The 14,645-nt window shown below is 34.6% G+C and overlaps 1 protein-coding gene across 3 annotated transcripts in view; it reads right to left on the bottom strand.

Moving 5' to 3' along the window:
* Positions 1-459: 459 nt before the first annotated feature.
* The window catches only part of LOC121873037 (D-2-hydroxyglutarate dehydrogenase, mitochondrial-like), a 17,094-nt gene continuing 2,908 nt past the window's right edge, over positions 460-14,645 (bottom strand). For 2 of the 3 annotated variants that reach the window (XM_042376343.1, XM_042376342.1), the window contains exons 3-9: positions 13,601-13,839; positions 12,263-12,499; positions 9,774-9,949; positions 5,773-6,001; positions 5,432-5,615; positions 2,586-2,736; positions 460-1,842 (exon numbers count right to left, since the gene is read on the bottom strand). In XM_042376343.1, the coding sequence (XP_042232277.1) occupies positions 1,633-1,842; positions 2,586-2,736; positions 5,432-5,615; positions 5,773-6,001; positions 9,774-9,949; positions 12,263-12,499; positions 13,601-13,839 (1,426 nt within the window). In that variant the 3' untranslated portion in view covers positions 460-1,632. The remainder of the gene's footprint in view (positions 1,843-2,585; positions 2,737-5,431; positions 5,616-5,772; positions 6,002-9,773; positions 9,950-12,262; positions 12,500-13,600; positions 13,840-14,645) is intronic. The other variant, XM_042376344.1, reaches the window with a different exon arrangement.

Raw genomic sequence — 14,645 nt, 5'->3', positions numbered from 1 at the left:
CTTGGGACACCCAAGCCAGAGCTGAGGACCATCTACAACGCCTTTATTCTCCCAAAATTAATGTATGCATCACCAGCCTGGTCGTCTTCTCTCAACTCCACCCAACAACGTCGGCTAGAGAATGTACATTAAAGGGCCTGCAGAATCATGCTCGGCGCAGACTACTCCAGCTACATCAACGCTCTCTCCACACTGGAAATGCCATCCCTTAGTGACCTCCACCACCAAGCACTAGCAAGGTTTGGCAGTGGACTTCTGCACCATCCTTGTCATCGCCACCTCCTGCCACCGGCAGTCCCCCACCCACCTCACACAGTCCGCCACTAAAACAAAATTCAGCCCATAAGAGCCTGCACCGATAGATATAAGAGTAGCACCATCCTATCTATTGTTAAAATAATAAACAACTCCTGATTTATGTACTGTACAGCCCTATAAATGTATTCAACGCATATCATTATGTCTAAATCAAATATAAGTTTGTATATTTTCAGCCACCGGCTGCAACTCTATTAATAAACCGTTTATTATTATTATTATTATTATTATTATTATTATTATTAAATATACTCAGCCAGCTGCCTGATTGTACAAATTCTCCTCATTTAACATACTTTCATGAAATACTATATGTGGAAATTAAAAAATGAACATAAATTCTATATAGTAAACCCTCCAGTTTGGCGAATTCTAAGTTGGCGGTCAAAATTCAAAGTACCTTGCCCTCCATTTTGGCGACCAAACCCTCACCTTTGGCAAGAGTTTAAATTTAAATGGATTCACAACTAATAATTGTAGAATATTAATTGCAAGATAAATCTCGCTTAATACTACTGGCGAGTATTATTGCCGAGTATTTACCGAGTTCAAAGAGCCAGTCAGCTGTTCAGGCAGCCATAATGACCGAGTCAATCCACATTTCCGCTGTTTGTTTGAGTGACTTTGGCCTTTGTGTACTTTTTTTTTATTCACTGTCGTTTGGCACGGTGTTCTCGTGCAGATTAATGGCCTCAAAAGTAACTAGGGGTATTGGAGGGGATGATGATAGTGGTGGTGAAAGACCGCCTGAGCACCCAGGCGGTTCAAATGATGGGGTAAAAACAAAGACAATTCAACTTACGACCTGGTCGTCGGTCCCTAACCCCGTCGTAAGTCGAGGACTGACTGTAGTCTATTCTAAAATAAATTCTTAACTTTTCTAGATCTTTGGGATGCCAATGAGGATATTTAGTTCTGGAAATTAGAAATTCCATTTCCACGAATTCTTTTGAGATGTACATTTCGATAAACTTCTATACGCAAACAGACTGTAAAATCAACATGTAGTTAAAGTGGAAAGGTCAACCTTGAAGGTACAGCTCAGTAATGACTGCCATATCTCCTATAAACTCAGAACCCAGTCATGCTGAGAACACTTCAAGATGTAAAAGATGCAGTCCACAGTACTGATTTAATCTTGAAATTCCTAAACTTTTCTCCAACTCTATAACTTTTTTCTTCAAATTTCCTAAAACTATATGAAATTCCCAAGATTTTGCAATTAAATTTAGAAAATACGATGTTTATCACAGATTTTTCCCTAGAAGCTGTAAAATTTGGCCTATGCTACAAAGTATTAAAAATTCAAGAACCTTAATTATCAGGAAGAACTTTATAGGGATTAAGGATTCCATTGGGATCCATGAGTGCTTTGAGCTGCTTCATTAAAGCTATAGCACCAGATGATTTTGAATAGTGTATGTAGTTGCGCTTCTTGAATCCCACTCCATGTTCTGCACTGATGCTGCCATTAACTTTAGCAGTCCACTCAAATATTGTAGGCTCAATGAGATTCAAGAGATCCTGTAAATGTAAAAATTATCCTATTACAGTATTTAATACAAAATAAAAAGTACATTTGCTGCATACATATAGGAGTGTGACCTTAATCCATTCAAAAATAAAGATATTTACACATGTTCTGGATATACATTTCCAAAGCAAATATGAAGGTTTATGTAGGTTGGTTCCTCCACCAGAATATGTTTACAAGCAATGAGATAACAATTAGCCATATCCCAGGCCCCTGCAGCAAATCTAAACAATGTAATAAAATAAGGTATTTTTGCTTACATGTAGGTACAGTGGTACAGCCATGGAACAAATAATTAATTTTGTACTATAACACTAAATGTGTCTTGAAAATTGACATTCATATTTGTAGTCATCTAACTAAATAGTACAATGTTATCAGTGTAGTAAGAAGTAAAAACTATTTTGAAAATGATGTACCTGACAATATAACATCAAAGAGGGTATTTTTCAAAGACTTTCCCCAGATAAGGTAATTTTTCATGGTTTTTAAGCAGGTTTCATTCAAATTTAGTTGGTAATAAACCTTTCCAAAAGAAAACCATGTGAGAAGAAATTTGTCATCCCTACTCAAATCAGGCAGGGAGGCTATTCCTGATTGCTACAGCACTTTTACAAGAGTTGCATAACAATACATAAACATTTATCAAATATTACAAACTTAATACTGTATGGTAAAAACACACTCTAGATATACAAATACCGTACGGAGTAAATTAAAAAAGAGAACAAACCTTCTCAAACTCCTTGCTGGTGATATTTAAATGAAGGTTTCCATCGCCTATGTGGCCATATCCACAACAACGTAAGATGTTAGAACCTAGGTGTTCTCTCATGTCCTCGACCATCTTGTAGAAGTGTGGTAGTGGCAGGGATATATCATATCTGCCAAGATGTTAGAATCTTGTTTTCATTTTTCTCAATCAACTGAACATCCAGTGAATAGCAGTAAAATATATATATATATATATATATATATATATATATATATATATATATATATATATATATATATATATATATATATATATATATATATATATATATATATATATATATATATATATATATATATATATATATATATATATATATATATATATATATATATATATATATATATATATATATATATATATATATATATATATATATATATATATATATAATGTTCATCACAAATTTAAAGATTAATGACAGTATACTATTGCTTCAACTACAACTTGAAAATGATATAAAAATGGAAGATTGAACATGAAATACCAACTTCTGGCAGAAGCTACAAAGAGGTGATTCTTGTGATGTATGGCATTTTCCTTGGGGTCTGGTGTCCTTAGATAAACCTCCAAGTATCAGCTAGGATTGATTTGCTAATCCATATGGATATAACTATCACTTTCCCTCCTGACTACACCATCCCATAAAGAAGTTGACTTGTGCAAAAGTTACCCACTAGGAATTATGAGGTCTTATTACAACTAAGTCTGTCCAAGCAGCAATAAACCTGGACAGGCATACTGTCTGCCATTCTGAATCCAGTTCCAGGTGACAAAATCTCCTCTACCTTAGAGGAAGAGAGAAGTACCCAAGCTGCCTAACTCTGGGCTCTTCCAGCAAATGGGGTTTCAAGATCAATCGTTCCTTTCTGGCTATTACCTTTTAACCAGGCAGCTCTCCTAATAGTCAGCTAGATAGAACACAAGGAAGGGGATGGCAACACAAAAGTTCCATAGGAATGAAATTGTAAATCTTTATATATACTACATTAAATCATTCCTTTCATGAGTAAAATCGCTATGTTAAATATTTATTTCCTTCATCTCTAATACCACACCCTCAATAACTCCAAATCTCTCAATATCAATGCATCTATAAGCAGTTTTAACAGTTCTTCAATTCAGAATGTACAGCTAACCCATTAATAATTGGAGTGAATCTTTACCTCTGCAATTGGTTAATAGGTTTCAAATCATTTAGTATTTCAGACTGAAATTTTGCTGTGTGTTAAAAAACATTACAGTACACTGAAGAGAATGACTAAAAGTACAAATATGACAACAACTTTTAGATATGAGGTAAACGGACTGGGCAGGGTCAGTTTAATTTTTGTACTATTTTACTGTTGACATAAGGTTTATCTTGAACCTTTATAGATTGTAAGATTGAGGAATTTAGCATGATATCCAATTCATATGAAAGCCTATGGGTTGAAATCCAAGTGTTCCCAGGACTCCTGATATTGTTGACTGGAATTGATTGAAAGTTTGTTGACTTTCCTATAATAACTCTATCTCCTTAATAATAAAAATAAAAATATTAAAAGTCTGGGAAGAAAATGTAATTACCACTTAAGGCTGAAATCTTGGAGTCATCATCGTCACACTAATACAGTAAATAAATTTTTCAACTTTCATGTGACTAAAACTTAAAATTTAATTTCATTGGATGACCCCTAGTTTCAGATCACCTCAGAGGGAGGAGGTAGGGAATAAAAGTTGTCCTTTTCAGGCTCAATACATCATTTACAGCCTAATGTCTGGCATGTGCAATTTAATTATCTTAACCAGTTAGAAATGGAAAGAAGTCATTGTCAGAATGTTTGAAACCTGGAGTTGTCTTTAACTTCCTTTATACAGAGTACAGTAAACTCCCAATATAATAGACTAACTGTGGGGAAGGGCGGTTTGTTAAAGCCGAAAGTTTGTTATATTTGAATCTGGAATAATAACGGACTCGCTCCATTAAATACTGTCATAGTTTGAAGTGACCACGTGGGTAACTTTTCACCACCAACACTCACCATAACCACCAACACCCACCATCACCACTTACAATCACCTTCACCACCAACACTAACTGCCACCATTCGCCATCACCACCAACACTCACCATCACCACCAACACCCACCACTAACCATCACCCCCACCACTCACCAACAACACCCACCACTAACCATCACCACCAACACTAATCATCAGGCACCAACACTCATCATCAGGCACCAAACACCCACCTTCACCACCAACACTCACCATCACCACTAATATTTACCATCACCATCAACACTCATCATCAGGCACCAACACTCACTGCCACACTAATATTCACCAACACCACTCACCACTAATATTTACTACCACCACCACCACCACAACTCACCACTAATATTCACCATCGCCATCACTCACCACTACCACCATTTACCATCATCAACTTGTGTTTAAAGGATGAGAACGCATTTCGGGTACTTATTTATGATAATTTGGATATGAACTTAATCCGTAATTTTTTTTTACTATAATGGACCCGAGTCCATTTTTTCTACTTTCACGGACCTGAGTCCGTAATATATGAACCGAGTCCAAACAGGTCAAAGTGTCCATTAAAGCTGAGGTCCATATATTGTGGTTTCACTGTAATAAACGTTGAACACAATTACAAATGCATTCAGTGTACAGAAACTGCAGGATTGAAGATTTTGGATGTTATAGACAATCACCTTTATGTATTGAGAGTTGGATATACATTTATGTTAGGAGAATAACAAAACTACTTCAAGTGCAAACATGCAGGGCATACATAAAAACCAACTTGTAAGTGCAGCCATCATTAATAAGTGCCTCTGCGATTCTTTCTCTAATGCTCCATATGTGGTGCATTCGTGATGGCTCTGTAGCAACTGTGCCATCTGTAACCAAACCAGCTCCTAATGCCTCTTCAAGGAAGACATTCAACTTCTCTTCATCATGAATCCCATTGGATCCTGAAAAAAAGTTATGGTCAAATATTTACATATTTTCCCAGAAGTTCAAATTACATTATAGTTAAATAAAAAAATAAAAAATAAATAAATCATCAAAGCCCCCCCCCCTTTTTTAAGAAATTTCACATATTACCCCAAGAATCCACAAAACACAAACCTGATGTCTCAATTAACATATAAAATGGATGTGCACCTATTGGTGCTTTCAGCTTCAAGTTCTTCTCCACACATTCAATGGAACTCTGGTCAATGAATTCACATGAACTTAAAATCTCCCCTAGTTTCTTCTTTGCATCTTTGTAAGTTTTAAGAACATCATCGAAGGTTTCAAGACCCAAGAATGCTAGATTTACCGACTGCGGTCTTGGGGGGCAATTGATGGCAATCTGAAAAGAGGGATAAAAATCATTCTCCCTAAGTATCCATCCTCCAGTACCACCACAACATTCAACTTTGTACAGGAAATCTTACTATAGTTTATAATGGAACCCTGATAGTCTATTTAAGCCTCTGACATGGTCAGAGTCATTTATATGATGATGTGTTTTTTTTCATCTTGAACATTGAAGTGTTCTACCAAATTTCAAAGCTAACTATAACTATTCTCTCAATTATCAGATACACAGGCCCTACAGGTGAGACTCAACAGAGCAGAACTATTTTCCTGTACGCAAAATCACACACCCATTTACATAATTGTTACCAAGTGATATCAATTTCTATTGAATCTTCCAAAGGGGTTAACTTTTTAAATTTGAAACTAGATGCGCATACAGATGGTCTCGCAGGAATGGTATCATTTATGACAAAGAAATAAAAAAAGGCGATTGGCCCATTAGAATGTACACACTGCATTTCTCAATCCTCAGATCCAGCTAACTTCCCACTACCCACTGATAGGTAAGGAGGTTATACAGTACTGTACAGTACAGTATAAGTTGCCTACTGGGTAGTTCTGGGTTTAGTCATAAAATGGAATTCTAAGACCATTCACCATATACATACTGTATAGCCTAATGCCAATTAAACAGGCAACATGTGTAAGTGAAGCCAATTAGAGCATGTGAGGTATTCCAATAAATGCTGCAGCTGCCACTAGGAAAGTTAGTCCAGCTAAAAAAAAAAAAAAAGGACTCTTAAGATATTAAAATTACAAGCTCCCCACTGCCACACAATTTTGTAGTGTTGAGCTGAATACTGGCTTAACCCCTACTCTTGGTGACCCTGCACCTCTAGTAACAAGGGCACAACATGACCTGTAGCATTGTACAAAACCCTTGATACTTTATGCTTAAATCATTCATGTTACTCTGCCAATTTTAAAACTACAACTCTCCATTAGGGTACTGTACAGTAGACCTTCACCAACCATAGATTTCCCATCCTCAGATTCCATGTATCTATTGTTTTGACTCAGTATATCATTTCATCAACTGCAGCCTTTAGTTTTGTATCCAGAGATTAGCCTGGCATCTTTACCCATCTCGTTCAATATATTCCTCCCCATAAATGTGAGGAATAAATAAAATATAATACTAATAAATAAAACAAAGAAAATACTGCATTGCAATTTACCCATCATTTAACTAAGGACATGGGAGATTGGAATGCGGTCCACCCTCCTCCTGTCATGGGCTAACTCCCATGAACTCCCATTATGATTTTTGGACCTTTGATAATCTGATAATCATTTCTTTCTTTTTCCACATTCTGAATGAACAATTGTACATGCATGGTAGGGGGATAGCTAGGGGGATGTAGTTACAGGTACAGTCGAGCTTGGCAACACGCCAAGTCCACAAACACCTTCAGTTTACACACACATACATACAAATGCTCTTAATTTTGTTATATTCTAAAGCAACATGCCATCTCCATGGAGATGTACTGTAAAATTTATACAATACACTGTATATATATATATATATATATATATATATATATATATATATATATATATATATATATATATATATATATATATATATATATATATATATATATATATATATATATATATATATATATATATATATAAACCTCGATTACAAATTATGTTTAGGATTATACCTAGTATTTCTTCAAACCTACAGTCGAATTATAGGTTGGTTTAAGAATGAGTAAAAAGGACTAGGTTCTAATCCTTTGTAATTCTGCATTGTTGTTGTGGGCTTGGCTGGGCTGGCAGCCGCGATGCCTCCATGACATTAAGAATGATGCGCAAGATACTAAGATATTTTGTCATATTTAAAAATAATTTTGTCCTAGATTCAGGCCATTACTTGGACTTGTCGTTACTCAGGTGCCCAGTACTCAGTGTGTTTACTGTTTACCATTCTCTCATTTGTGGTGGAGGTGGGGTGGGGACTCGTGGGTATCATGATGACCTGACCTGATTCAATGTGGTGTCTTGAATAATGAGGAAACTTAAGGTGCTCCAGTGTTTCACACTTACTGAATGTACAGTACAGTATATGCAACTGTAATCACTTTTTACATCCTAATACTGCTTTAACAAGTGCAGCATACTGAATATTGGAAGAACAAATACTGTCAATGTATACAGCCTTAACAACATCAACCTAGAGAAGTCGACTTGTGAAAGAGACTTAGGGGTACTTGCAAGCCCGGACCTACGGCCTAGAAAACTGTGCGTTAATGTTCAAAATAAGGCAAACAGAGTACAGTATTAGGTTTTATATCTAGAAGTGTAAGTAATAAGAGTGCAGAGGTCTTATTGCAACTATATCTTGCGCTAGTGTACGCACCTCGATTATGCCAGTTCTGGTGCCCTTATTATAGAGTGGATATCAATTCACTGGAGTTGGTGAAGAATGATGAAAATGATTCCGGGACTTAGAAACCTTCCATATCAAGATAGGTTAAAGAAACTAAACTTGCATTCCTAGAAAGACGAAGAGTGCGGGGAGATATGATAGAAGTATTTAAGTGGGTGAAAGGAATCAATAAAGGCGATATAGATAAAGTTCTTATAATATCCGAGCAGGATAGGACTCATAGCAACGGATTTAAGTTGGATAAGTTCAGGTTTAGGAGGGAGACAGGAAGGAACTGGTTCACAAATAGGGTGGTGGACAAGTGGAACAAGCTTAGCAACCTTGTAGTAAGTGCTGGAATGCTGGAAAGTTTTAAAAGGAGGCTAGATAGATTCATGGATGATAGAGAGCGGTAGTAGCTCGACAGGAGCTGCCATGCACAGGCCAACCGCCCACTGCAGACTCCTTATTTTCTTATGTTCTTATGTACAGTACTGCACAACACAAATTGTATGCAAGAACAGTAACTAGTGAAGGAACAACCTTCTACAATGACAGCAAAATATGAATTAAGTGCATGAGCCTACAGCCTTAGTTACCCAAACAGACAGCCCATCCATGCGCCTGGTATGTGGGGATGTCAGAGCATGATGCAATCTCTGGCAACTCCCAGAAAATTTGTTCCCAGGCCCAGAACAGAGAGGTTTGTATATATACATTCTCTGAATTTTACTGGAAAATGCGTCTGATTTTTTTTCCTCAAAAACTTGTTCCCATGCCCAGAATGGAGAGTTTTCCCAGAATTTTTCTAGCTCAATTTCAATTCCTGCTATTGGAGTTCTGGTGACCGGGATCTGGCTAATGGGAGACATTATTCTTTGCATCAAACAAAAATTTTGCTTCTCATTAAGTAAAACTGTAGCTTTATTATATCTGTATAAGCGGTTTGATGGATTAAAGACTGGTAAGCCTCTATAGTAGTGTACTGTACAGTATTACCATTCAGTGCATATCAGATTCTTTAACGGATTTAGTCTTGACAGCCCTAGTGCAATACTGTACCTTTAGAAATCCTTGCTATTTTCTGAACATGAAATGCAGATCATCAAATTTTTTAAAATTTATTGGAAGTGACTCATCCCATATTTCTGTATTTTTGTGACATATGGGTTTGTATCAGGTTAGGAGCTTGTAATTGTAGAATGCAAAAAGTTGAGGTGTAAGTTTTGAGAAGCTGGGGTTAATTTGGAAAGAAAGAAGTTTATTATTCATCCACCAAAAGGATGAAATTCTCTAAATAGGCAATAAGGTGCTAATTTACCAACCCAAAGATTCAAGATTCTGATCAACTGTACTAGTAAACATCAGTGATACCCGTGACCTTGGTTACTAATCCTAGTGTTCCTTCAGAGCCAATGAAGAGCTGCTTAAGGTCATAGCCTGTATTGTCTTTTTTCATTGCTGATAAACAATCCACTATTTCACCTGATGCCAAAACTGCCTCAACACCTAAGACAGATCCATGGAGACTTCCATAACGGAGAAGACGCAGTCCACCTGAAAGTAAAAAAACAAAACAAACAAAACTAAGTGAAATAGTAATTATGAGTATGTAAACATAACTCAGACAAAGAGCAATACAGATATATTATATATATATATATATATATATATATATATATATATATATATATATATATATATATATATATATATATATATATATATATATATATATATATATATATATATATATATATATATATATATATATATATATATATATATAAATATCACTCATATCAATACACGATACATAATAATAATAAATAATTTAAGATGCTATTAGAACTTTAGGTTTTCTTTCTTTCTTGTGGTTATCAGTATTCTATATATACATATGCGCAACTGTAGGGATTTGTGATAATTTGACAAGGAGAAAAAAGTTTTTTTCTTGTGATATATATATATATTATATATATATATATATATATATATATATATATATATATATATATATATATATATATATATATATATATATATATATATATATATATATATATATATATATATATATATATATATATATATATATATATATATATATATATATATATATATATATATATATATAAAATCAACACTTCAACCCGCCAGGATTGAACTCACGCCCACTAGCCTCAGATCAGACTGGGAACGCTAATCGCACCAACAGGATACTAAAGCAGTCCTAGACTTTGTTATATTTCACAAAAAGCCTGTTCAACGAGCTTATGGCGCCGTGAACCTCTAATGGGGACTACCCGTATCACGTAGGTGGCCAGAGTAACGTTTTACCAAATCCGGCTTCGAAACACGAGGATCCATATATATTTCATTAGCCCAATAGCACGCGGACTTCTACATACAATCAACACCTCAACCCGCCAGGATTCGAACCCACGGCCCACTAGCCCATGACTGTGACCAGGGAACGCTAAACAGCTTTACGCGGTTTCACTTTACGCGTTTCTACATTTACGCAGTACCCTGCCAGAACCGGAATTCCCACTTTACTCGGTGCATCTACTCATATACGCGGGTGAAGTATAATTTTTTTATTTAGCTCATAAAATTCATACAAATTATCCAGCCAGAATATAATTTACATTGCTGGAATTCTTACAATTTGATGATCATTTTGAATATAAGCATCATAGATTTTGCATTAGGCATACAAATTTTAGATCTAATGCAAGTATTTTGTTTACTCAGAGCAAATATGTTATCTTTTGTGCAAAATATATGAAGTGTATACCCTATTCAAAATATTCCTGGTCTTGCAAGGAATCCAGCAATGTCAATTATATTATCCTAACTTTAGTCTGAGGAATTATTTATTACTAAAAATGTAAATATACTGTTATAACCCAATCATTTCTCTGGTAGGGAGGGAAGGTGGGGGTGACAGGTAGGGAGGGAGGGAGGGACCCAGGGAGCAGGTGGGAAGAGGGGGGGAGGTGGGGTATTTTGATTGACAGATAGTATTTCGGTAAGTATATTTTGTTTATTTATTGAAGATATTTGTTTTAGCTCATAAAATTCATACAAATTACCGGGCCAGAATATAATTTACATTGCTGGAATTCTTACAATTTGATGATCATTTTGAATATAAACATCATAGATTTTGCATTAGGCATACAAATTTTAGATCTACTTTAAGTATTTTGTTTACTCTGAGTAAATATGTTATCTTTTGTGCAAAATATATGACATTTATATTCAAAATATTCCTGGTCTTACAAGGAATCCAGCAATGTCAATTATATTATCCTAACTTTAGTTTGAGGTATTATTTATTACTATACCTTAAAATCTAGTGGTTTTTCCCCCAAACATTTCTCAGAGAGGGAAGAGCCAGGAGTGTGAGAAGAGGGGGAGGGAGTTGAGTCCATTATTTGAATGGACATTAACTTGGCGACTGTATTTCTCTTAAGTATTAATTGTGTGCATGTACCATCATAAAATTAAGATGTTATTTTTACTAGAACATAGGTATTGTGTCGGAAAAAGTGGAGTTTGGGGGTCAGCCGGTCTCTATTTCATTTAATCCCATATGTTTGTTGTTCACTTTACGCGGGCCTCCGTGGGTTCAACTGACCGTGTAAAGTGAGGGTTCACTGTATATGTGTGTGTATGTATATATATATATATATATATATATATATATATATATATATATATATATATATATATATATATATATATATATATATATATATATATATATATATATATATATATATATATATATACAGAATCACAAAATCTTAGGTGAGATAAATAATCAGTATTTCCATACATTATGTTCAAAGTTTGTTTTACCTGCATTAGTAGAAACATTTCCACCAATGTGACAGCTGCCTTTTGCCCCAAGATCCAATGGAATCATTAACCCATACTCAGAGACATGTTCATCAAGAGCCTCTAAGACACAACCACTCTGACAGGTTACAACTCCTAACCAAGTGTCTACATTTTCAACTTTATTCATGAGGGCAGTTGAGATAATGATCTCATCAAACACTGGAACACTTCCTCCAACCAATCCTGTGTTGCCACCTGTAGGTAAAATTACATCTAATGAAACTAGTATGCATATAAAATATTTGTTTAGTCAAATTACAATGTCCTACTCAAGGTCTGTTCCCATAAGACCCTTAAGATGTAATACCGTACTGTATACAGAGTTGTAAAAAGTACTGTACCAGACTTTGTTACTGAAGTTAAAGTACATGACTAAAATGTACTAAACTAATGTACTAAAAGTTTTATCACTTGTGCAAAATATATGACGTTTATATTCAAATTATTATATATATATATATATATATATATATATATATATATATATATATATATATATATATATATATATATATATATATATATATATATATATACATATATATATATACTGTATATATAATATTGTATATATATATATATATATATATATATATATATATATATATATATATATATATATATATATATATATATATATATATATATATATATATATATATATATATATATATATATATATATATATATATATATATATATAAATAAAGACAGTGGGTCAACAAAAATGTGTCCACAATATAAGTGCAGCAAATTTGTACTGCAGGCTGTAAACAGAGCGCTTGGTGCTGATTGACTGAGTGCACAAAAACAAAGACAGCTGCACTTTGCGTGATGTACTCGTGACTTTGACTTCTTTTGTTTGTTTTTCTCTTTTTTCTCTAGAGCTGCTAGATGCAAGCAAGAGCACTATAATGAGACAGTGCTCTATGGGGTAGTGCTAGTTGGGGTATTACTGTATTAGCATCAACACCACTGTAATAAGATTTTAGTGAATAAAAAAAATGTAAAAACAAGAGATGGAATATCATGCAATTGGGCATTTTTTCTTAAAAAAAAAAAAGAGTGCCCACCCATAAAAATAAAAGTGTGTGGTGGAAATCATGGTCAAGATGTTCTTATATTACAGGAATACAGTATTTGTTTGTCCCTAATTACAAAATGTGTCACAATTCATCCCTTATACAGTACAGTATGTACAGTATATCAAACTAAATTTATTCAATCCCCTTTATATAAAAATAAATGTATAAGAGAATCAGAGGAAATTGTTCTAGTGTCCTACAAGTCACTTACCTTGAGGACAGACTGCTAATTTACGCTTGTTGCAATAAGCCAAAATAGTGGAGACTTCCTCAGTTGTCTTAGGCTTAAGTAGCACTGATGATGCTCCTCGAACCATTCCTAACCAGTCAATATTGTAGCCTTCAAGTTCTGTCTCGTCATTGATGACCCGATGGTGACCAAGTAGATTAGTGAAGAAGTTAACATCCTCTTCACTTATTGTGCTGAACTGACCTCTCTCTATCTGATACCTTAGGAGAAACAATTATATATATATATATATATATATATATATATATATATATATATATATATATATATATATATATATATATATATATATATATATATATATATATGCAAGTAAATCACTGTAGGTGTGCGTGATCTAGGTATATGCTGATAACCACAAGGAAAGAAGAAAACACGAAGTTCCCAAGCGCTTTCGTGTAATTCACATCTTCAGGGGTGAGTACAGACTAGAGAGAGTAATACAAATCAAGGTGTATATATACAGAGGAGGGTGAGACCAGGTCCACAATGGTCAGGTATTAGGTAATGACCCTACTAATCTTTAAATAGCACACAACGGTTGGTGGTCAGGTCAGATGGTCAAGTGACCCGGCCTTCTCACCTGATCACAAATCTTCTTAATTACAAAATTGTCCAGCTTGTACATGCCGTTACTCAAATTCATGTTGAATGCTTCGGTATGTTTACTAAGACTAGATTCTATGATGTTCCTACTATCAATTGAATTACATGGTAATATTGAGGAGGCATTATCCCAGCCAATGCAATGCTTGTTATCCCTCAAATGAACAAACAGAGCATTGGATTCCTGGCCTGTCCTAACACTGTATTTGTGTTGCTTAATTCTAGTTGCAAGATCTTTACCTGTCTGGCCTAAGTAAAACATATTACATTCCTTGCAAGGAACTTTATAAATGCAACCAATTGTGTTGTTGGGGGAGTTCTTGATTAACATTTGTTTAACAGTGCATGAGTTTTTAAATGCCACATTGACGTTCCAGGTTTTTAGCTGTGCAGGAATGTG

Source organism: Homarus americanus, unplaced genomic scaffold, assembly GCF_018991925.1.
Source record: "Homarus americanus isolate GMGI-L3 unplaced genomic scaffold, GMGI_Hamer_2.0 scaffold11022, whole genome shotgun sequence".
In the NCBI taxonomy this organism is placed as follows: domain Eukaryota; kingdom Metazoa; phylum Arthropoda; class Malacostraca; order Decapoda; family Nephropidae; genus Homarus; species Homarus americanus.
The sequence above is the reverse complement of the archived record's forward strand: the minus strand, read 5'-3'. Positions and strand labels throughout refer to the sequence as shown.